At 51.6% G+C, this 24560-nt stretch overlaps 2 protein-coding genes across 3 annotated transcripts in view; both read right to left on the minus strand.

Annotated features, from left to right (window-relative positions):
- Positions 1-1096: 1096 nt before the first annotated feature.
- Positions 1097-6958, minus strand: LOC142819615 (calmodulin-binding transcription activator 2-like). Its single transcript, XM_075907849.1, has 8 exons — positions 6806-6958; positions 3454-3563; positions 2830-2933; positions 2527-2594; positions 2167-2302; positions 1735-1806; positions 1437-1568; positions 1097-1237 (listed from the first exon to the last, which is right to left on the minus strand). The coding sequence occupies exons 2-8, from the start codon at positions 3521-3523 to the stop codon at positions 1226-1228; spliced, it is 594 nt and encodes a 197-aa protein (XP_075763964.1). The 5' UTR covers positions 3524-3563; positions 6806-6958; the 3' UTR covers positions 1097-1225.
- Positions 6959-13533: 6575 nt separating this feature from the next.
- INCA1 (inhibitor of CDK, cyclin A1 interacting protein 1) overlaps positions 13534-24560 on the minus strand; it is a 31003-nt gene continuing 19976 nt past the window's right edge. Inside the window, exons 6-7 of one of the 2 annotated variants that reach the window (XM_075907848.1) lie at positions 18143-18326; positions 13534-14444 (exon numbers count right to left, since the gene is read on the minus strand). In XM_075907848.1, coding sequence (XP_075763963.1) covers positions 14277-14444; positions 18143-18326 — 352 coding nt within the window. In that variant the 3' untranslated portion in view covers positions 13534-14276. Of the gene's footprint in view, positions 14445-18133; positions 18327-24560 lie in introns of both variants that reach the window. The other variant, XM_075907847.1, reaches the window with a different exon arrangement.

The following is a 24560-nucleotide window of genomic DNA, read 5'->3' on the forward strand; positions in this document are numbered from 1 at the left end:
GCCACAGCAGCTGGTGGCCGCTCACCTCGGTAGGAGCTGCTGGGTGGACCTACGCCAGATGAAGGCCGAGGGGCATCTGGGGAGGAGGAAGAGGAGGGCTCGGTGGGCGCTGGGGGTTCTTTTCTGTCAGGCTTGGCCAGCTCTGGCTCCGGCTTGGGCTCAGGCACACGCTGTGGCTCGGGGAGTGCCGGGACTGGGCAGAGCCGCGCCTCCACCTTCGGGGAAATGATGCGGTGCTTGGTGCTGCTGCATTTGTGCGGGACATGGCCTGGGCTGCCTGTGGGATGGACAGACAGATGCAGCTGTGTGGGGGCAGGCTGAGAGTGGGGCCATCGGGGGGCTAGACAGACAGGCTCTGTGGGGATGCGCCAGCAGGGTCACAGCAGACAAACACACAGATAGCAGCGTGTGGGGAAGGGCAGATGGACAAACAGGGCTGTGGGGAGGGCAGGGTCAAGTCAGAGGGAGACAGCTGTGGAGGGACAGACAGTGGGATGGACATTAGGGTACCCCCACGGTGCCCCCAGGCTGATGGGATCCCAGGAGACCAGCCCTGGATGTGGAAGAGGAGGGACTGGGCACAGCAGTCAGCCAGGGATGGGGAGGCTGGCTCTGGGCTGTGGGTACGTGACAGCACAGGCACTGCTGGCCACTGTACCTCACATTGGCCACTAGGGGGTGCCAGCAGAACCCTGAGCCACCAAAGGCAGAGATGAGCTCCCTGCTGAGGAGGGGGAAAGTTGGGAGCCAGGACACCTGGGTTCTCCATGAGCTCTGGGAGGGGAGCGGGGGCTGGTGGGTTACAGCAGAGGGGGCTGGGAGCCAGGACACCTGGGTTCTCCATGAGCTCTGGGAGGGGAGCGGGGGCTGGTGGGTTACAGCAGAGGGGGCTGGGAGCCAGGACACCTGGGTTCTCCATGAGCTCTGGGAGGGGAGCGGGGGCTGGTGGGTTACAGCAGAGGGGGCTGGGAGCCAGGACACCTGGGTTCTCCCCCCCACCTCTGGGAGGGAAGTGGGGACTGGTAGGTCCTAGTGGGGGAGGGGGGGCTGGGAGAATGCCTAGGTCCCACAGCTGGTGGGGTGGGGAGGCACTGACCGAGGCCACTACTGCAGAGGCAGGCATGCGTGCGGGGTGGGGGTTTGGCCTGGTGGCTCTCCAGGATCTGCTGCACCAGCTGCTCAATGGAGAACTCTGTGGTCCCGTTGCCGTTGCTGCAGCTCCACTTTATCCCGTGAACTGCAGGAGAAGGGGACAGAGACATGGAGCAGAGAGCAACCAGGCTGCTTCCCCCCCCCCCGATCCTCTGTCCCATCCCTGCCCCTCACAGGCTTCATCCCTTCTGCACAGCACCCTCACCGGGGCCCTTATTCACCCTCAACACCCAAGGCCCCGCAGCTGGCACCCTCTCCTTACACATGGGTTTGAGCTGGCTCACCAGCTCCTCCTTCGACCACTTCAGCCACTCCTTGCGGTCGCTGCTGATGGAGCAGAGGATGGGCCCGCAGAGCTTGGCGCAGTCCTCCAGCGCCGGCACGTTCAGGTAGTGCACCAGCACAATGTCAGGATTCTGCAGGGGCAGGTGCAGGGTCAGGGTCAGGATTCCAGGTTCCCTCCTCTGCTCTGGGAAGGCAGGGGGGCTGGGAGCTCTGAAACGCTGTGGGATCCTTGTTCAGAGCCCTCAGAGATTTCTTTGTGGTGTTTTAATGCAGACCCTGCTGCCCGACTCCCCGTACCTGCAGTAGCCAGTAGCACCGTCGGTGGAATGTGGGGACAATAGAGGAGTGGACGTAGCAGCCATACAGACACTGTGGGGAGACAGGGGGAGAGTAGGGCACTTCTCAGCACTCGGGGGGAGGCAGTCTAGGTCACTCCCCACCCATAGGGAGGCATGGTCACACTGGTGCCTATGGCCCATGCCCAAAGGGAAGCCAGACCCTTGCTTGCGTAACCCATCCCCTCTCTGGAGGGTGCCCAATCCCCACCATGCTCCTCCCACATCCCTGGGCTCAGCTTCTAAGGACACCAACCTGGTCTCTCCCAGCCCCTACTCCCTCCTGGCTCCAAGTTGCCCCACAGCCCCCTGTAAGGGAGACCCAGCCCAAGCTCCTCTCTCCCACAGTACCACCAGCCCCACATCCAGTATTCAGGGCCCACCCCAAGCCTACCTCCATGCCTTGCACCTTGAGTTTCATGTGGTCCTCCCGCGTGGTCTTGCCGTCCTTGCGTTTCTTCCAGCAGTAGCCATCCTTGCGGTACTTCACCTTTTTCCGGTTGTATAGGATGATGGAGCCGTTCTGGGGGCTGATGCCGGATAAGAGGAGGAGTCACTGCGGGGCTGAGCTGAGCTCCCACCAAATGTCTCCCAGAGATCGGCTCCCCCAGTGTACCCCAGCTTCTCCCTGCCACCCCGGGCATCCCTACCTGCTGCTCTCTGGTCCTCCCTGCCACCTCCCACCTCTTTCCCAGCCCCCCTTTATAACTGCAAACCCGGCCTCCCATACCCCCACTCCCTGTGGGATGCTCACCGGGTCTTGGGAGAGCAGGAGAGCCATTCCTCATGCTTCTCAAAAGTGATCAGATAGGAGGCAATTTCCTAAGAGAGACCAGAATGCCCAGCTCAGGGTGGGAGGCGCCCCCCACGAATTCCCCCTTTGATGTGCCCCATCACTCAGGGTCCAAGTGCCTGACAATGGGGCAAATTGGGGATAACACCACAGGCTCAACAGAGGGACCAGGCCCCAGCCCCACTCCCTGCCCCCGAGCCAACCAGTCCCTGCCCTGAGGACTGGTGGGAGCAGAGGGGACAGGGCCCCTGCCCCATTTCCCACCTCATTGGTATTCCAGCGCAGTCGCTCCTTGGGGAGGGCAGGGCATTTGGGCAAACACTCCACCAGCTTCTTGGGCAGGAATACTTTCAAGTGGTGGCTCTTCTCTGCAGAGACAAGGGGACACAAATTCCAGCATTGCAGACAGTGCCAGGAGCCAGGACACCTGGGTTCCCTCCACAGCTCTGGGAGGGGAGTGGGGGCTGGTGGGTTAGAGCAGGGGGCTGGGAGCCAGGACTCCTGGGTTCTCGCTAGGTGAACCCCACCACCTGTGGCCAGGACCAGAGCAGCCTTCTTCTAGCTGCAGCAGGGCCAGAGCCAAAGCACACGGTGGGTCTGGAACAGCACCTCTCCCCCTCATCTGCATCCACAGCAGGGCTGGGGCCAGAGCAGCCCCCCACAGTCTGTCATGCCACAGCTGGGGGGCTGCCCCAGGGTTAACCAATGAAACCTAACATACAACCAGTTAACATTTGAAATGTTAATTAACATCCCTAGTTTTCTCCCCGACTCTGCGAGGGGAGCGGGGCCTGGTGGGATAGAGCATGGCTGGCTGGGAGCCAGGACTCCTGGGTTCTCTGGCTTGTAAGTTGAGCTCGGGGGGGCCTCATCACCATTCTAACTCACCAGAGACCTCTGTGGTTTCCTTGTTATTCATCATCAGGGCCTGGTGCAGGGGGATTAGAGCTCTTGGCATGTGGGGCTCAAATCATGGTACGCAGGGAAAGGACTCAGACCTGGGGAGGGAAGAGAAGCAGGACTATGCGTCACACACAGCCAGGGATCAACCCATTCAGCCAGGACACCTATGCCCAAGTCCCGGACCCTCCAGCCTGGTCTTCACTGCCCCCCAGTGCAGCAGATCAAAGTCCTCAGCCTCTCTCCAACTATGCCTAGGATTTGTTTCTCCAGTTACTGCCACATGAAATGCAGCCACCTCCAGGGTCAGGGTAGGAGCTGCTTATCCAGAGACTCCTGGTCCACTGCAACATTGCAGCCACCTCTGGGGAGAGGCAGCTGCTTACACAGGGTCCCCATGCCTGGTGCTGAGAAGCAGCCACCTCTGGGGTGGGGCTGCCAGTTATACAGGGACACCTCATAGAAATGCTAGGGCTGGAAGAGACCTCAGGAGGTCATCGGTCCAGCCCCCTGCCTAAAGCAGGACCAACCCAAACTAAATCATCCCAGCCAGGGCTTTGTCAAGCCAGGACTTAAACACCTCTAGGGATAGAGATTCCACCCCCTCCCTAGGGACCCATCCCAGTGCTTCTCCACCAACCTAGACTTCCCCCATTGCAACTTGAGACCATTGCTCCTCATTCTGTCACCTGCAACTGCGAACAGCCTCTCTCCATCCACTTTGGAACCCCCCTGCAGGAAGTTGAAGATTGTTGTCAAATCCCCCCTCACTCTTCTCTTCTGCAGACTAAATAAGCCCAAATCCCTCAGCCTCTCCTTGTGAGTCATGGCTCCAGCCCCCTCATCATTCTGGTTGCTCTCCACTGGACCCTCTCCAATGTGTCCACATCCTTTCTGTAGTGGGGGGCCCAGAACTGGATGCAGTACTCTTGCTGTGGCCTCACCAGTGCTGACAATTGCCACTGATGGAAGCCAGCATGCAGTAGTTAGTGGGTGCCTCTCTAGCACACGGCACATTCCTCACAAGCGCCCACAGCCCCGAAAGTAGGGATGTGAACGATTGACCGGTAAGCCTCATCCTTAATGGGGCTGCTCCAGCCCTGCGGGACCACTGTGGTTGGGGGCTATTTCGGAGAGCCCGGATGCTTCACAGGAGCAGCTTCTGTCTGTGGCAGGAGGGGCCACAGGCTAGGTTGGGCTGGAGCAACCCCTGCTTGCAAATGACATGGGGGGGCCCCACTCCAGCGCAGTCGGGATGCAGTTAACTAACTAAATGGGATTTTTCATCCCTTCCCAAATGTGGACCCCCTCTTGTCTGGGCTAAGTTTAGCTTCACCCACTTTGGAAGGAAGAGTTACTGGGGGAACACCCCCAATGCTGCAGGGCATGAGCAGGCAATGTGAGACCCTAGAAAAATAAACCCACCCTACATCATTGCTCCTCACAAGCAGCCCGGGGACAAAGGAAACACTCCTGGGGTTAGAGTGGAGAAAGCTTGGGAGCCAAGACTCCCGAGTTCTCTCCTGGGGTCTGGGAGGAGAGTGGAGGCTACTGGGTTAGAGTGGGGGTGGAGGAGAAAGAGCCAGGACTCCTGGGTTTTATCCCGGGCTCAGACCCAGCCCTGCGCTTTGGAAGGAGCTTTCAGATCCCAGCAGGAGGGAGGTTTATAGTGGTAGATTTCCCTGTAGCTGCCCTTTTAATAGGGCAGCAGCCAGGGCCAGTGACTTTGCAGCTCAGTCCCGCCAGGGCCCAAGTGCAAGGAGGTTTCTCCCCAGTTTTTCCCAGAGAGCCAGGTCAAGGGGAAGTGCAGCCAGCGAGAGGGGAAGCGACTCAGGAGCTGGGTGAATCAGGGAACCCGGGGCAGCGACACACAGCACACGGGGAAGAGGAAAGCCAGCCCCAATGCCCACCCCAGAGCTAAGGAAAGAATCCAGACCCCCTTCCTGCCCCCGGCTCCAACCACCTGACCACCCCTCTTCACTCTTAAAGCTCAGCTGCGCTGGTCCCTGTGTAACCAGCCACCCTGGCCCTGAGGTGGTTGCAGCAGTGACATGTGCAGCGCAGAGAATAACCCAGCCTGCGCCCAGGCCCAGACCCCTTCACCCGGGGTCTTTGCAGCTCCTGGCACAAGGGGAAGGGGCAATCTCAGATGTAGCCAGCGCAGATCCAGGCCAACCATTCAGGCACCCAGTCTAGGTGCTGGGGAGGGGGCCACAGGGGGTGTCAGTACATCCTCAGGATCAGGGCAGGGAGTCACAGGGCCAGTCACACTGCCAGTGTCCACCAGCCCCTTCCTGCGCCCCAACCTCCCACATTACCAGCATACTCCCAACCTGGCACCTGTTCCTTATCCCCCCAACAACCCATCCCTGTGTCCACCAGCTCTATGCCCACCAATGCATTCCCCAACCCAACACCCATTCTTACACAGACCCCCACCAGCCCCTCACTGCCCACAGCTCACAGTGCACTCCCAACCTGGCACTTGCTCCCTGTTCCCCACTACCCCATCCCTGTGCCAGACACACACCCCAGCACTCACTCCTTGGCCCCTGCCCCATGCAAACCCTCACCCCAAATCCAGCCCCAACCCAACACCCACTCCCCAGCTCCAGCAATATGCAGACCCCCCCATCAGCCCCTCCCTGCCCCCAAGTCTCCATCCCCAGTGTATGCTCACACCAACACCTATGCCCTGCTGCACCAGACTCCCACCAGCCCCTTCCCCCATCACCCCACCCCCAGCACATCTCCCACCCATCACCCACTCCCTGCCCCCCAGTGCACCCTGATACCACTCCCCACTCCCAGTACACCCCCACCTGTGCACCATCCACCTTGGTACACCCCTGCTCGCAGTACACTCCCACCCCAGTACCCCCCCCTGAATCCCCTACCCTGGTACACCCCCGCTCCCAGTACTCCCCCACCCCCTCCCTGAACCCCCTACCCGGTACCCCTCCCTGAACCCCCTACCCGGTACACCCCCACCCCGGTACCCCTCCCTGAACCTCCTACCCTGGTACACCACTGCTCCCAGTACACCCCCACTCCTGTACCCCTCCCTGAACCCCCTACCCTGGTACAGCCCCGCTCCCAGTACACCCCCACCCCGGTACCCTCCCCGAACCCCCTACCCTGGTACAACCCCCGCTCCCAGTACACCCCCACCCCGGTACCCTTCCCCGAACCCCCTACCCTGGTACAGCCCCACCCCGGTACCCTCCCCGAACCCCCTACCCTGGTACAGCCCCACCCCGGTACCCTCCCCGAACCCCCTACCCTGGTACAGCCCCGCTCCCAGCGCGCCCCCCACCCAAGTACCCGCTCGGGCCGCTACCTGCCGGGGCTTCGCGGCGGCCTCCTCCCGCGCCGCCGGCCGCCATCGCCCAGCGCAGCTCAGCGCCCAGGCCCCGCCGCCCGGCTGCGTGTGAGCGCAGCGCGCACGGGGCGGGGCCGTCAGCGTGACGTCACGGGGCAGGGCGGGGCGGCGCTCTGAGGCGTGTAGGGAGCGGGTGCGTGGGGCGCTAAGGGGCACGCGGGCGGGGGCGGTGAGTGGGGCTCTATGGGGCGCGTAGGGACCAAGCGTGAGGCTCCCTAAGGGGCCCGCACCACACTCGTGGGTCTCTGTAGCGTTGGGGGCGCCGAAGCATGCATAGGGCTGTGATGTGCAAGCTGTAGAGTCCATATGGGCTGCACCATGCAAGTCTCCATGGGGCCGCAGGGCCCGCAGTGCAGGGGCTCTATAGCACAGGCAAGGGCTGTAGCATCTCTGGAGATATTTAAGAGGAGATTAGATAAATGTCTATCGGGGCGGGTCTAGACCAGTGGTTCCCAACGTGGACCATATGGCTCCCCGGGGGGGCCATGCCTTACTTCTAGGGGGGGCCACATGGAAAACAACGGAACAGTAGGGGGCCACCCAAACTTGACTACCAGGTGCATGATGAATGAGGCTCAGAAAGGAGCCATGAACAAAAAAAGGTTGAGAAACACTGGTCTAAACAGTACTGGGTCCTGCTGTGTGGGCAGGGACTGGACTTGATGGCCTCTTGATGTCCCTTCCAGTTCTAGTATTCTATGATTTTATGGTTCAAGTCTCCATGGGCCCCTGGTGTAGGGACCGCAGCACGCAGGTCTCCTTAGGCCCCCAGTGTAACGTAGAGGGGGTGCTGTCTGCTCTGTAAGCAGTGCTTCTCCTGTGCTGTGATGTGTGATTCCTACTGACTCACCCACATGCGATACCGCTGCCCAGAGGACAGACAAAGGCAGGGAGGCAGAAATGAACACCTGGCTGGGGGGCAGAGTCTGGGAGCGAGGCAGTTTCAGGCTAGAAAATATGAAGGGAACAGACTAAGCTGGGTGCGGAGGGTTGAGGGGGTGATGGACCCCCTAACCCAAGGGATCTGAGGCATCCGGGCCCTGACTCCTGTAACCACATCACGTCTGTGCTGTGCTGTGCTGTATCCTGGAGAAGCAATAAACCCTCTCTATTCTACTGGCTGGTGGAGTTTGTTCTTGCTCCTACAGGGCTGCAGGATTGGGGGGAACCCCAACATGCCATCACACCCAGTGTAGGTACCACGGCATGCAGGTCTCCACGGGACCCTGGTGTAGGACTGTGGTGCAGCGAGTCTCTATGGGGCCTGGCTATAGGGCCCACAGCAAATGATTCTGTGATCTACCAGTGGTCCAAACCTGTGGTCCAGGGACCCCTGGGGGGTCTGTGGCGGTACCATAAAGGTGTCTGCACAGTGCCTCTTGCAGCCAGCATATCCTTCAACCTGTGCTGAAGGCTCAGGAAGCAGCACAAGTTGATTGACTTGCTGGCTGCTGGCACAGCTATGTAGTTCGGAGGTGGAGGGGGTCTGTAAAATTTTAGTAGATTTAACATATCCCTGAAGAGACTGGGAGCCACTGATGTACAGGATATGTTTTCTGTAAAGGATGTAAATGGTTAACCGGTAAGCATGACCCTCACTGGGTGATCTTTATCACTTACGGTTAACCAGTGCTCCAGCCTGGGTGGAGCAGCCCGCCATGATGCGGGTGGGAGACATTCCATCCCAGCTGGCCTCCCGCCCCCCCCTCATGTATGTGGTTAACCAGTTAAACACAGCCAAACAGCCTGGCTCACTGCACAGTTACTCATGCTGCTCATTCCTTTAGTTTCCATGATATGACCCCATCGCACATAATTTTCAGTACATCCCATCACTGGCTGCTATGGTCTGGTTCCCACATGACCTGAAGTTTTGCATAGTGACCAGTTCTAGGGCCTGCAGTGTACATGTCGAGACGGATTCCCCACCCTCACCTGTGCCACATGTCAGCACTTAGGCCTGAGCCAAGCCAATGTTAAAGGGTAATCAGTGAGGAATCAGGGCCAGTCTTCCATTGTCCAGTTTCTGGGGCTGGGGCAGAACTGGAGCAAGGTGGGGAGGTAACTATGCATTCTCTGAATGGGTACGTCTACACAGCAACATTATTTTGAAATAACTAGTGTTATTCCAAAATATCTTAGTCTGCATCTACACAGCAGGCAGTTATTTCAAAATAATGTCAAAATACTGTCAAGCTGGAAGACTTCTTACTCCAAATCCTGTAACCCTCATTGTATGAGGAGTAAGTGAAGTCGGAGGAAGGATGCTCTATTTCAAAATAAGTGCTGTGCAGATGCTCCTTATTTTGAAATAAGCTATGCAATTGATGGAGCTCAATGTGTGTAGCTTATTTCGAGTTAAGCCCTGCAGTATAGATGCACCCTATTTGGCTCTTGTCCCCAGAGGTAAATGAGAGCACCCTTATGGCTGTGCTAAAGCATACTTTGCTTCTCCTAGAGCAGAGAGGAGCCCATAGAGCAGAGCACCCTCTGTGCTGGGGCCTGGGAGCAGAGCTGGAGCAAAACCAGAGGGATAAGAGAGAAGCCATGAGAAGGAAGGAAGAATTGGAAAACGTGCCTTATAAGAAAGACTCCAGGAACTTGATACATTTAGCTGACCAAAGAGAGGGTTAAGAGGGGTGACTTAATCACAGTTTATAATAACCTACAGGGGGACCAAATATTTAGTAACAGGCTCTTCAATCTAACAGAGACAGGTAGATATAGCCAGGTCCAATAGAGATGTAATAGTGCAGTCAATTAAGTCATCAGCAAAAGCTTATTGGTTAATGATATAGACTAAACGCATTTCCTGGCCTTCCCCCTGTCGCCCATCCCCCAACTGCCGCCAGCAAATTTTTTAGCTTGCTGTCCAGCAGCTCAGCTCAGTCCTGGCTTGCACGACCTACCTACATGTAAAGTTTATTAGTAGCCAGGTACACAGGCAACCTGACTCAGTTCCAGCTCATGACAAATCTGGAAGTTCAGACTCCCCCCGGACAGGGGTTGCTGCCATACCACACTGCTGCTTGTTTATCAGCTAATTTTTAAACTGGCTCCCCTTGTGGACCAGCTCCCTCCTAGCACCCCACAGAGGCAGCAGCACAGAATGGCAGAGGGGCCAGATTGCACTGGCTGCCAGCCCCACTCCTGGGAATATGGAATAGTCAAGTAACCGATAGGAATTCATGAGGTTAATCAACTATTCAATTAACCAATATTAACATCCCTGTGGACCAATGGCTAGAAGTCGAAGCAAATCAAATTCAAGGCATATATTTTTGATGAGGAGAGTGATTAATAGAACAACTCACCTGGTGCCATGGTGGGTTTTCTATCACAGACCATTTTTAAACAAAGATGGAATGGTTTTCTAATGGATCTGCTCTGCGAATTACATTGGGGCAGTTATCTGGCCTGTGTGATCCAGGGGTTTGACACTAGATCACAACAGTCCCATCTGATGCGGGTCTCCTCTGTGAAGGTTTTGGAGAGCTAGGGATAGAAAGCACTACTGAAGGACAGCACTGTTGCACGCGTCTAGAAGAGCTAGACCCAAGGGCTGTGTCTACACTGGCATGAATTTCCGGAAATGCTTAAAACAGAATAGTTTTTGTTATAAGTATTTCCGGAAAAAGAGCGTCTACATTGGCAGGCTGCTTTTCCAGAAAAGCCCTTTTTTCCGGAAAAGCATCTGTGGCCAATGTAGATGAGCTTTTCTGGAAAAGAGCCCTGATCGTCATTTTCGCGATCGGGGCTTTTTTCCGGAAAAGACTACTTGGCTGTCTACACTGGCCCTTTTCCGGAACAGTGTTCTGGAATAAGGACTTATGCCCGAGCGGGAGCAGCGAAGTTTTTCCGGAATAGCAGCTGATTTTGTACAGTAGAGCGTCGTTGCTTTTCCGGAAATTCAAGGGCCAGTGTAGACAGCTCGCAGCTTATTCCGGAAAAGCGGCTGATTTTCCGGAATAAGTGGTCCAGTGTAGACACAGCCTTAAAGAGTTACGGTGGAAAAATGTAATCCAAGCTAAATTTCAATGTAGTCAAGTCCTAATGTCACCAAAAAGCAGAGCATCTAATTGAGTTTTTTGCTCATGAAAGCTTATTCCCAAATGAATCTGTTAGTCTTTAAGGTGCCACAGAACTCCTCATTCTTTTCCAGATACAGACTTACACAACTTCTGCTCTGATACTTGTCAAAAGGAGCTGTTAATATTGCAGGTTTTAATCTCAGTCGCAGAATCAGAGCAACACCAGCCAAAGATACAGTGATGGACTGTCAACTTTTTCAGTTGAAAATTCTGACTTTTGGCCAAAACCCTCCATTTTATTTTATTTTATTTTATTTTATTTTATTTTATTTTATTTTATTGTTTTCAAGCAACTGAAAATGAATACCAATTTGGCTAAATAAATAAGAAACATTAGCTGAAAGCTTCCAAAAAGTGAGCAATGTTTGACAAAAGTATTACCAAAAATGTTAAAAAAAATGTTTTAGTCCCCAAACTCCTCCAAGTGGAAAAATGTCATTTGGGGGTTTTCAGTGGAAAACTTTTCAGTTGTCAAAGGATACATTCCTTTTCTGAGGACATTTTAATTCCATCTCATTCTTAATTTTTCATCCCCAAAAAGTTTGGATGGAAAATCTGTGGATTTGGATCCTAACAGTGGCCCCAGGACTACAAGTACTGTAACAGCCTGGGGAGAGATGCTGTTTCAGAACCCTCAGCCACTCACTGAAGTGGGAGCTTAGGGAAGCAGTTCTTTCTTGGCACAGCATCCCATTCCTGGAAGTGGACAGGCTGGCATGAAAGTATTACGGCCATTGTTAGCAAACAGGCAACTCCAGGAAGTGGAATCAGAAGGGGAATTTGCACCTCTCTGTGTGGATTAGGTTGGAACGCTGAATCGGATGAGATAATCTGCACTTTTACCAAGCACACATGGCCTTCCTTGGGCAGTTCAGTGTGTGCTTTCGATCTCCTCATACCCGTCATGTGTTTACTTCAGGGGGTTTTGTTTGTTTTTTCTTGCTGGTCCAAAGCCAAAAAGTCTTGTGATGCCTGGAAGGAATGACTTGGAAACCTGAAGTAATTGTAAAAGTAATTTGTAACCCTTTGCACTGCCCTCCCCCCATGTGTTGCCAGCTTCTTTCATTAATCTAACTCCACAGGAAAGATAATCTGCACCCAACAGATACATCTTGGGCACCTGCAGTTATGCACAACAAGATAGCCTGAGAAAAATTACGACACCAACAAGATCCTGTTCCTCTATCCTCTGGGACACTAGCATTGGCCAGCAGCAGCATTTCTCGTTGAAGAGCTCTCAATCTCCTGTGCTGTGTCTGCCCAGCATAGGGCATAAGGGAGGCCCCAAAGAGTGCTAGTCTGGCAGTAATTTGGCTCTGTCACGTTTACCACTAATTTCCACAATGCTCTTTCAATAGAAATAAAATATAAATACTGCCAAGTGTTTCCACTTTGTTTAATAGTGGGGATAATAAATAAGAGGGAACATTTCCCATAACTAGTACAGAATAGTACAATGAACTTCTAAATAACTTCTTGAGACAAGACATCAAATAGGAGCAAAATCGCTACACAAATTCTATAACAAATTTAGCTGAACAGTGAGATAAACGAAGGAATTGTCCTCACCTGCACAATAAACTGTTAGGGTCACTAATCTTCCTATATTTGAACAATAGACCCCTTTGTTAACTGTTACTGAACTTGCAAAGATCAAAAAGTGAACATTAAATGTTACAGAACAGTAAAAACCTGACTCATTCAGGGTCTGGATTCAGCTAGGTGCTTGTATATTTTGCTGGATATCAATAAGCTTAGACGTGTTTAAAATTAAGCATGTCTTTATGTTCTTTACTGAATTGGTACCTCAAATATTACTGAACAACATGAACTAATTCTATAGGGCCTGATTCAAACCCCTTTCCAAATGTGTGAGCAGTAACTTAAATGCTCGGCAACCATCTGATATATATCAATCAATACTTGCATGGGAACATAAGTAGAATTTAAAAACCTCTCCAAAGTAAGTTACCTGCAATACAGAAAGGTCTTGGTGCAACTAGAATAGTCGCAGTGCTTTCCAAAGCCCAATGCTTATCATTTTACAATGCCAATATATAGGGTGTGTTTGAACTTTGCCAAGAATATGCTTTTATTGCACAGCACTGGAAAGGTCATGTGCATTTGTGGATGCTGGAAAACACAGCCCAATTCTAGGGAGGGAAGTACTTTCTCTGGCCCAAGTTTAAAAAGATTGTAGCTCATTTTCTTAAAAAATAAATAGGTGGTGTTATTAAAAGTTTGCAGTGGGGTTTTCAAAATTCCCTACTTTCCTTTGGAGGGTAGAACCCAGAGTGTTCTGCTGGGAAAATTCATGCCCCATTCAGAAGGGTGGCAGCACAAGGGATTAACTGAATTTCATCCTAGCTGTTTTCATTCACCTTCCAAATGAGCCAGGAGGGGATTGGGTTTTCAAAAAGGTGTTGGGATTCCATGGGCTCAAGGTTTTCCTGGAGGCACGATTTATAATTCATTACCATGAAACTAGGGTCAGGAGCAGCAGAAGATCTGGGCCTGATTCACACCCCTCTCCATGACATGAAGTTTTGGAGAAGTCCAACAGGTTAGCCTCTCACTAAGTGCCCCACACTTACCTCTCCTGGATGGTTCTCACTGGAGAGAAGAGAATCATCTGCAAGCGTCTGGGGATCCTGCCACCCATGACTTTTGCTTTTTCCGCAGGAAGAGAGGAGCGCAAGCTGTCTCCCGCAAAACTGTCATTCACCAGCAATGGCCAAGGCAGCCTTCCATCGGGTAGAGACAGCTCTGTAGCTGCAGGTATGGGAGGAAAGTGGCTCCAAATTTCAGCTCAGGTTCAAACAAGCTCCCAGGTTAAAGGCTTATCTGAATCTTTCCTGGGGTAGAGGGCATCAAGGGGACATTGCTTTGATACCATTTCAGCATCTGTCTCATCCAGCGTCGGGGTAGCTCATGACTTCCTGGTATTGTAGGTGGCAGGTGCGTTAGACATTGTTGCTTAGGTTGATTTGCTCTCTGAGCGTTGGATAACTAAAACATGTAGGAGCGGGAGAGAGAGGGCGGGGTATAATGCAGACAGCTTCCTTTTCTATTCCATTTGCACTGCATCACTATGGAAACAATCCTGAAGTCTTTGCTGATGTCTTTCTGGCTACTGAGAGCGCCCAGAGAATGCCAAGAACAAAGCAGCTGCTTTCCTTGCCAAAAAAAAACCAAGGGACAAATAGCCAATAACCAGGCACCAAGCACTAATACCCTTTCAATACATGGCCTGTTGCAAGTGTGCACAGGCAAGAGCTCCCATGCTCACACTGAGCACTTCAAAAAGGCAACAGGCTAGCCTGGGTTGCCACGATGGATCACTCCTCTGGCTGGTGCCCATAGCCCCAGAAGGCTTCCTGAGGCAGGCACCTGACCGGCAATGGGTGTTGGTCAGTCGCAGCCACAACGGAGGGGAATGTCGAGATTTCCAGGGGGCTGCACTGCTGCTCTGCGGCGTGGTGGCGGCTTGGTGGCGGGCAGGCCAGCTGCAATGGAAGCAGGAAGGGTTACTAGAATAACAGGAAATGCTGCACCGAGTCAGAACTTGTAGGCTAAGGGGGCAAGCCAGACAAAGAGGTGGGGAAAAGCATTTTTTTCCAGGAAGAGGGCTCAGAAACAGTTAAAAGTCTGGTCAGTAGTGCAGCAGGAGCCCTACTGACCTTGGCTCCACATTGTTTCCAGAAGCAGCTACCAGGTTGCTGCAGCCCCTACGTGCAAAGAAACTCTGTAAAGCTGCCTTTGCCCCACGTGCTGGCTCTACAGTTACCATTGGCCGGAAACAGCAGGGGAGATGCCTGCAGGTGTGATGGCGGCGTACAAAGCCTCCTTACCATTAGGGGCCACAGGGATCTGTCAGCTGCTTCCCCAAAGTCCCCTCCAGACCTGCACCCTGAGCCAGAACACTCACCCCCCCCCACACCCAAACCCTCTAGAATCATAGAATCATAGGGCTGGAAGAGACCTCAGAAGGTCATCGAGTCCAACCCCCTGCCCAAAGCTGGACTACTCTCAACCAAATCATCCCAGCCAGGGCTTTGTCAAGCCAAGACATAAAAACTTCTAGGAATGGAGATTCCACCCCCTTCCTAGGGAACCCATCCCAGTGCTTCACCATCCTCCTAGTGAAATAATTTTTCCTAATATCCAACCTAGACCTCCCATACTGTAACTTGAGACCATTGCTCCGCCATCCATCACTACTGAGAACAGCCTCCCTCCATTCTCTTTGGAACCTCCCTTCAGGAAGTTGAAGGCTGCTATCAAATCTCGCCTTACTCTTCTCTTCTGAAGACTAAATCTGACCCATCCCAGAACCTCCTCCTGCACCCCACACCCTCATCCTCCGTACCACCCCAGAGCTTACACCCTGAGCCAGAACACTCCCCTCCCTCCTGGACCCCAAACCCATATCCTCCACCCCACCACCCCAGAGCCTACACCCTGAACCAGAACACTTACCCCCTCCTGTACCCCAACCCCCTGACCCATCCCAGAACATCCCCCTGCACCCCACACCCTCATCTTCCATCCCACCTCAGAGCCCACACCACCAGACAAAACTTTTACGCCCCTTTTGCCCCCAACCTCCTGCCTCAGCTGGGTGAAGGTGAGAGTAAGAGTGGGGGGCATGGAGCAAGCAGAGGCAGGATCTTGGAGAAAGGGCAGAGTCTCATGGAAGGGGCAGGGCATCAGGGAAGGGACGAAGCAGGGGTGTTCAATTTTGTGGGATTAGAAAGTTGGCAACCTTTCTTCCAATTACTATAAAGACGGCTTCTCCTAAGAGCTGCTATACAAGTTGGGGACCATTTCCCAGGGCTATAGAAATGTCAGAATGGAAGAGACCTCAGGAAGTTATCTAGCCCATCCCCTCATGCTGAGGCAGTGGTATGAAGGCCTAAGTCCCATTTACATCTGTGTAAGGATCCGATTTCCAGAGAAAATTTGCTCATTCTATGAAACACAGTATTATGAATCCTTTAATCAGCAGACATTGCCTGGGATCTGAAAATCCAGCCAGGTTTGTTCTGCCTTGGACTCTATCATCATCAGTATAAAGAGGGACCAAATGGAACTGAGCAGAAAATTCTGTCAGTGATGTCAAAGGCAGAACTGAAGGCAGCTTTCCTATGCTGGCCCTGCACTTCTTAAAGGAGTGAATTTGAATGCAATTAAAGTCATCCACAGAAGAGAGACAGGGCTATATTTACACAGCTACTTGAAAAGACCATGAGATGAATAAGAAGGGATGTGATTACAGCTGGATGATTCAATTTAAAAAAAAAAATGTTTTGGTGGAAAATGCCAGTTCATCAGAATGGAAACATTTAGAATGGAAACAAATATTCCTGTTTTGACAAAAATTGAAGGGAAGCTTTTACATTGTGCAAAACCTCCTGTTTTGACATTTTTAAAATCAGGGTTCAAAATGATTTTTTTATTTTGAAATTTATATTTGTTTATAATTTAATAAATGTAAAGAGAAAAGTGACAATCAAAGATGAAAAATTTCAGAATTAGCAGGGAGACCAGATAACAGTCTTCAAATCTGTTAACCATTCTAATAAAGAGGCAAATGATCGATTGTTCTTTATGGGTACGTCTAGACTACAAACCTCTTTCGAAAGAGAGCATCTAGACTGCAACCACTTCTTTCGAAAAAGCAAGCTGTTTTTTCGAAAGAAAACACCCAGGCAGTCTGGATGCTCTCTTTCGAAAAAGCCCTGTTTGTGTTCAATAATGCCTTTTTTCAAAAGAGCACTTTCGAAAAAAGGCGTTATTCCTAGTAAAATGAGGTACTCTGCGGTCGAAAGATTTAATTTTGAAAGAACGCAGCAGCAATCTAGACGCAGGTGAAGTTTTTTTGAAAAAAGGCCAATTTTTTTAAAAAAAACCTGTAGTCTAGATACACCCTAAGTCCACAAAGAGCAAGACAAGAAGGATGTGGTTTAGTTGTCAGCAAAGGAGATTTAGGCTACATCTACACTGCAGGCTTCTTGCACGAGACGCTTTTTGCAGAAGAGACCTTCCACAAAAACTTCTTGCACAAGAGTGCATCCACACTGCAAAAGTGCATTGGAAAAGCGATGCACTTTTGTGCAAGAGAGCGTCCAGACTGCATGGATGCTCTCTCACAAGAAATCTCTGATTGCCATTTACAGAATGGCCACCAGGGCACCTGCGCTTCTTTTGACAGGTTTTTTGCAAAAAAACCCTGTTTTCTGTCCACACACACCTTTTTGCACAAGAGCTGTTGCGCAAAAAGGAGTTATTCCTCGTAGAGAGAGGAATACCTATACCACAAAACCTCCTTTGTTCTGTTGATTCACTGTAAATGTTCTTCCGCAAAAACGTGCTTGAGGTGTGGCCGCTCTGTGAGTTGTTGCACAAAAACTCTGCAGTGTAGACTTAGCCTTAGTGTAGATCTTTGGAAGGATGTTCTAGCTATAAGGATAGATAAGCACAGGTACAGTTATAGATAAGCACAGGGTTACCTAGGGAGGCATGGAATCCCCTTTCCTGAAAGTTATTAAGAACAGATTAGACAAAAACCTATCAGCAAAATGGCCCGGGTTCACTCATTCTTGCCTCAGTGGAAAGGGCTGGACTAGATGAAGGTCCCTCCTAGCCTGACATTTCTGTGATTAGCAAAGAAAGCATCCAGAGTTAGACTAATCAGGATTTCAAAGTAAGCAAGCATCCAGAGTTAGACTAATCAGGATTTCAAAGCACTCCTCCTGCTTTGAGGCATGAACTGATCCCCAAATAATCAAGGATTGGGAACAGTGTTCCCTGTAAATATAAGCTGGGTGCTTGTGCGGCTACTCAGGAGAGATTCTAATGCTGCTCAGTTGATTAGCAGAGTGCCCACATCTAGGTTTTGTGTTTCTCCTGGTGGTGCACATTTGCACATGCCTCAGTGAACATAACAACATTTATTTTGCGCATGGATGGAAAAATCTACACATGAATGGAAAATACAAGAGGGAACATTGGTAAGGAATAGAGTTCCTGTGTGGGGATTCTTGTTTCACCATTAGGAACAAGTTATAGGACTAGCCAGATCATGAATGAGCACATCTGATCATAAAGACACTTTTGAGTGCTACTGTTTTCTGTGTTGAACAAAAATCGAAATGTTCACCGCACACAGTCAATAGCTTTGTGATCTACACACCCCGCTCACCAGCCCACTGCCACTGCTGTTAGCGAAAGAGTTCTCTTCAGAGATCCACAAAGGTCTTGGCTTGGTCTCGTGGCTGGGCAGGTCTCTTCCACTCAGTATTTCTTCTGCTAAAGATTCAGCTGTACCTTTGAGCCCTTCAGCGTTGGTGGGGGAGCCGTATCCACCCCATTTCAGCCTCTTCAGCCTGTATAGCATCATGTGCAAAGCATAGAATAGGGTTTGCAAACACTTGAACACGCCACATTATCCCCTAGAGCAGTGGTCCCCAATGTTTTGGGGCTGCCGGGTGCGTAGGGGCGGGGCCGCTAATGCGCCATGCATCCAGGGGCGGGGCCACTCACGGGCCACAGGCCTGGCAGTGGGGCCAAGCATGCGCCGCGCGCCCGGGACCGGGACGTGCTGTGACCCCGGGCAGGGGCCACCCAGGTGCCACATGCCCGGGGCTGGCACCGGCATGTGCCACGCACCCGGGGCCGGGGCCAGCACCGGCATGTGCTGCGACCCCAGGCAGGGGCCACCCAGGCACCGCACGCCCTGGGCCAGCACCGGCATTTGCCGCGACCCCGGGGCAGAGGCCGCCCATGCACCCGCAGCTGGCACCTGCCACACGCCCGGGGGCGGGGCCAGCCCAGATTGCTCCGCAGGCGCACATAAATGGCCTGGCAGGCGCCATGGTGCCCCCGAGCACCGTGTTGGGCACCACTGCCCTAGAGGCCTGACCTGAAGCTTTGTCTACACTGGCAATTGAGTGACAAAGCTTTTGTTGTTCACACATGATTAAAAAAATGCCCGAACAACAATAGTTTTGCCAGAACAAGTAATAGTGTGAACAGCTCTCCTGCCGAAAAAGCAAACACTGCTTGGAGAGGGTGGAAGAGTTTTGTTGAAAAAAGACACAGCCATATTGCTAAAAGCTGGGTAGCGTGACAATGGCAGATTGGGGGCCATATAGGAGCAAAGAGACCAATATTTGCCTGAGAGATGCAATGGTTTGCCTGCTGCAGTGCTGGGAACAGGAAAATGCAGATCTTAAAGTGCTCACCCATTCCGGCAAACTCAGGGTTATGAAACATGACAGTGGAACCTCACATTTATGAACACTTCGGAAATAGGAGGTTGTTCATCACTCAGAAAGGTTCGTAACTCTGAATAAAGCATTCTGGTCGTTCTTGAAAAAGTTTACAACTGAACATTGACTTTAGTACAGCTTTGATGTTTAATAATACAAAAGAAAAAAGCTGTTTTGCCTCTCTCTCTCTCTCTCTCTCTCTCTTTCTCTTTTTAAAGTAGTTAGCATTTCAACACAGTGCAGGAAGTCCCCAACTTATAAACAGGTTGTGTTCCCAAAGTTCATTTGTAAGTCGCTTGTTTGGAACTCAGAACACATTTTCCCATTGAAACAATGTGATAAATGCTAGTTAGGTTCCCAGGCTAGCTCACAAAACTCTATTGAACATGTAATGTAGCTGAAATACTGTATATTTGCAATGAAAAATAGTAAAAATAGTTTTTTATGTAACCTTGAGCTCTGGTGCTTGAGAAAAGGCAGGTTTAATTAGAGGAGGATGAGGAAGTAGATGGAAATTCGGAAGGGGACTTCTGGGCATCTAGCTGCCAAGCCTCCCCTCCCCTGCAGGCTCTGCACTGGCTCCTGCGGCCAGCCCCATCTCCACTCCCCGCCCCCCACCGCCAAAGGCTGCATCCAGCCCCCATTCAGCAGGAGGTAGCAAGTGGCCCAAGTATGGGCCAGAGGATCCTAGAGGAGCAGGGACGGCCATGCAGCCACTGGCTGGAAAGAAGCCCCAGTTTCCTCTTCAAAACACTGCTTCTTTTCAGCCATCAGCTGCGCAACCAGCCCCTGCTTCTTCAGAGTCTTCTAGACAGTACTTGTGCCGCTCGCCACCACCTGTGCTTCTTCCCAGCTCCCCTGCAGCTGCCAGTGAGCTTTCATTTGTATGTGTGATGTTTGTAACATGGGGAGTGCCTGTATTGTATGTTTTGTGCTGGTTGTGCCCTTCCCATTCCGAATGAGGAGTAGGGTTGGTCGCTCAGTTCATAACAGGTGTTCGTAACGCAGAGGTTTCTCCTGTACCAAAGCCTCACTGTGTTTCATTAAATGACAAGTTTGATGGAGTCAAATGCTAGGAGGGACCAGGCAATCAATCCCTGTAACCTCCAATAGAACCCAAGCCAGAGACCTGCCCTGAAATAAACCTTAAAGCAGAAATTGTAGGATAAACCCTCAATCTTGATTGAAAAAGTGACAGTAATGAAAAATCCACCATAACCCTTGGTAAATGGTTCCAATGCTTAATTACTCTCATGGTTAAACATTTATGCCTTAATAACAGAGTCACCCTGCATTGCTCAGGTCCATCATTCAGGAATTCCATTAAGCATCTTTTGTTTCTTCATCATTATAAGCACTAGTCATTCACTACAGTTTAACAAAAAAGGGCTGTAGTAAATGTGGTTTGCAATAACATTTGTCTTCTAGTTTACAAGCCCTAAGCACTGATGTAGCTGTGCCAAAACAGAGTACTGTTCCAAATGTCTCCGTTTTATCTCTTTTGGAAGGTTTATTGAGAAGCAATCCAATTCCAGGTTCATCCTATGTTTCTGGCTCATCTTGGTTCAGTCTCTTTCAATATTTGTTTATTATGTCAGTTGTGAGGCCTGTACTTGCTTTGAAAGTCTCAGAGGGCAGCCAAGTTAGTCAGTAACTTGAAAAACAACTTTTAAAAAAACAATGAGTAGACTCAAGATCATCTCATCTGAAAAAGTGGGTTTTGCCCAGGAAAACTCATGATACTATATGTATATTTTTGTTAGTCTCTTAGGGTATGTCTACACTACAGCGCTAATTCGAACTAACTTAGTTCGAATTAGTTAATTCGAACTAAGCTAATTCGAACTAACGCGTCTAGAACTACAAACTAGTTCGAATTAGCGTTTTGCTAATTCGAACTAGCAAGTCCACATTGAGTGGACCCTGAACAGGGCTTAAGGATGGCCGGAAGCAGTGCCGGCAGGACATCAGAGGAGGACGTAGAGCGTGGAGATGCTGTCTCAGGCTAGCCGAGGGCTGCGCTTAAAGGGTCCCGACCCCCACCCCGGACAGACAGTTCTAAGGGGTACCCCGCTTGCAAAGCAGTCCTGGCTTGGATTGCCCGGAGTACCTACACTGGGCACATCACACCACTCGGCCATCAGCCCGGCTGCATTTGCCGCAGGCTGCCATCTGGGGAGAGGGGGCAATCGGGGGGCTGCAGGAGAGCTTCCACCCCTAGAAGCCCGCAGAGCCAGCCCAGTCCTCCCCATCGGGGGCTCGTACCCCATTCCTCCCTCACCTCCTTCCAGTTACCCTTCCCTAGCCCCCCTTCTTATTGATGTACAAAATAAAGATAACGTTTCTTCCAACATTGACTCTGTCTTTATTGAACAAAACTGGGGGAGACTGGGAAAAGGAGGTGGGAGAGGGGAAGAGAAAGGCTGGGAGAGGGGAGGGCAACTAAAATGATCAGGGGTTGGGAACAGGTCCCAGATGAAGAGAGGCTACAGAGACTGGGACTGTTCAGCTTAGAAAAGAGGAGATGGAGCGGAGACAGGATAGAGGTCTCTAAAAGCAGGGGTTGGGTGGAGAGGGTGCATTCATAAAAGTTCTTCATGAGTTCCCATAAAGAAGGACTAGAGGACACCAAAGGAAAGGAATGGGTAGCAGGCTTCAAACTAGTAACAGAAAGTTGTTCTTCACAAAGCAAAGAGTCAACCTGTGGAACTCCTTGCTGCAGGAGGCTGTGAAGGCTACAACTAGAACAGAGTTTAAAGGGAAGTGAGATCAAGTCATGGAGGTTGGGTCCATGGAGTAGTCTTAGCCAGGGGGTAGGAGTGGTGTCCCTGCCCAAAGTTTGTGGAAGGCTGGAGAGGGATGGCACGAGACAAATGGCTTGGTCACTGTCTTCGGTCCATCCCCTCCAGGGTTCCTAGGGTTGGCCGCTGTCGGCAGACAGGCTACTGGGCTAGATGGACCTTTGGTCTGACCCAGGACGGCCATTGTAAGCTCAGGGCTCAGGGTCGGGGGTCTCAGTGGACCCCCTTGATTTTCATGCACACCTGCTCCTGGGTGGCCAGCCTGGCAGCTCTCCTGCCCTAGACGGCCACTTTCCTGTGCCTAGTGCGGAGATCGTGGACGAGGTCCACGATGTCCGCACTAGCCCAGGAAGGTGCCCGCCTCTTGCGGTCCAGGGCAAGCTCCCGGGAGCCGCCAGCCTGGTCCCGGGAAGAGGGGGTGGGCTGGGGGACATCGGGTGGTTGGCTCTGTGCCGTGCCAGGTGCAGGGTCTGCTGGCTGGGTGCTGGCAGGCTTGCACCTGGCATGGGCACCGTAGCCAGCCCGTGCCCCTTTAAGGGGTCCGGGGCCGGGAGGGGGGCATAGAGTTTCCCTGGTGTTGGCCAGAGTGGCCACCAGGGAAACCTGGGGAGGGCTAGCCTCCCACTAGTTCGAATTAAGGGGCTACACACCCCTTAATTCGAACTAGTAAGTTCGAACTAGGCTTAATCCTCATAAAATGAGGTTTTCCTAGTTCGAACTAAGCGCTTCGCTAGTTCGATTCAAATTCGAACTAGCGGAGCGCTAGTGTAGCGGCTATGAATGTTAGTTCGAACTAACGTCCGTTAGTTCGAACTAACATTGTAGTGTAGACATACCCTTAGGGTGTGTCTAGACTACAGGGTTTTGTTGACAAAAGTGGGCTTTTGTCAACAAAACTATACCTGCGTCTACACTACACCAAGTTCTGTCAACATAACGGCAGTTTTGTCGATGATGGTAAACCTCATTCTACGAGGAATAATGCCTTTTGTCGACAGAGTTCTGTCAACAGAAGGCGTTATTGCATCTATACAGTCCTTTGCGTCTACACTCTCATGTAGTCTAGACGCTGGATGTAGTCTAGACACTTTGTCGACAGAAGCTTTGTTGACAGTATCTATAAAAGCCTGTAGTCTAGATGTACCCTTAGATGCCACAAGACTCCTCGTTGGTTTTTTACAAGTTGTACTTGCTTTGCTGATTCTGTCTATTTTCTGTATGATTTTATGACAAGCAAGCCCATTGCAAGCACATCCCATTTTCCTGGCACTACCAAATCCTGGCCTGGCTTTAAGTTATGAGACGGGGAAGCGGTATACCAAATTTGGTGGTCCTAGCTCGTACTGTTTTGGATGAGTTTTTGATCAAACAAACTCTTTAAAATATAGAGTAGATTCTCAGTCTGAATTTGTCTAGCTTTTATTTCCAGCCATTGGATCGTGGTAGATCTTTCTTCACTATTCTGAAAAGCCCATTATTAAATATTTGCTCCCCCTTGTAAGTACTTATAGACTGCAATTAAGTCACCCTATAACTATAATTACTCAGGCTAGAATTTGGCCAAGACACTTTACTTAAAAAGCAATGAATTATTGAATGATTGCAAATATCTGTGAAGACAAGCGGGGCTTCGCAGTCAGCACTAATGGCAAGGGGAGACTCCCAGCTGAGCTCCTATCCCTCCCAGTGCAGAACCCACTAGCACAGTGGTCACCAGCCAGTCGATTGGGAACTACTGGTAGATCTTGGAGCCTCTGACAAGTGATCCTGACTGGTCTGGCCAAGAGGCTATCAAGCCCATCACTTCAGCTGTCTCTTCCCCTACTGCTGTTCACCTCCTGCCCTTTGCCTTGGAGCTATCCCCACAGGAGCCTCCAGCTTTCTATGCAGGGCAGGTGAGGGTGAAGGGTGCTCATGCCAAGGTGCCCCCTCTCCCACTCTGTATCCTATTTCCACAAAGCAGAGAGGGGGCAGAACAGGACTTGGGATGGAGTTTGCTGGCTGCTTTAGGGAGTGGGCCTGGGCAGGGGTGAGCCTGCCTTAGCCCTACTGCACCACCAACCAGGAGCCACCTGAGATAAGCTGTGCCCTGATGGAGCCCACATCTTGAACTCCTACCCTAGTCATGAACCCCTTCCTGTACCCTAAGTCCCTGCCCCAGCCCTGAGCACCCGTGTATCCATACCCCTCCCAGAGCTTGCACCTAGAACCCCCTCTGAACCCCAATTGCCTGCCCCAGGCTCAACTCAGAGCCCCTCCTCCACTCCAGATCCTTTAATCCAAGACCAGAGCCTGTGCCCCAATGCCTGGTGAAAGGGAAGGAGGATGGGGGAGGGAGGGAGGATGGAATGAGCAGGGGGCAGGGCCTCCAAGAAGGGGCAGAGGTTGGATTTGAGGTAGATCTTGGATTGCACTTAAATTCAGAAAGTGATCTCATGCTTAAAAAGGTTGGAGACCACTGGTTTAATATGTAGTGACAGACTCTAGGAGCTCAACCTATTTGCTTTAAGAGAAGGTTAATACAGGAAACTCCCGATTTCCGACCACC

The sequence above is a fragment of the Pelodiscus sinensis genome, chromosome 24 (assembly GCF_049634645.1).
Source record: "Pelodiscus sinensis isolate JC-2024 chromosome 24, ASM4963464v1, whole genome shotgun sequence".
Classification (NCBI taxonomy): Eukaryota; Metazoa; Chordata; order Testudines; family Trionychidae; genus Pelodiscus; species Pelodiscus sinensis.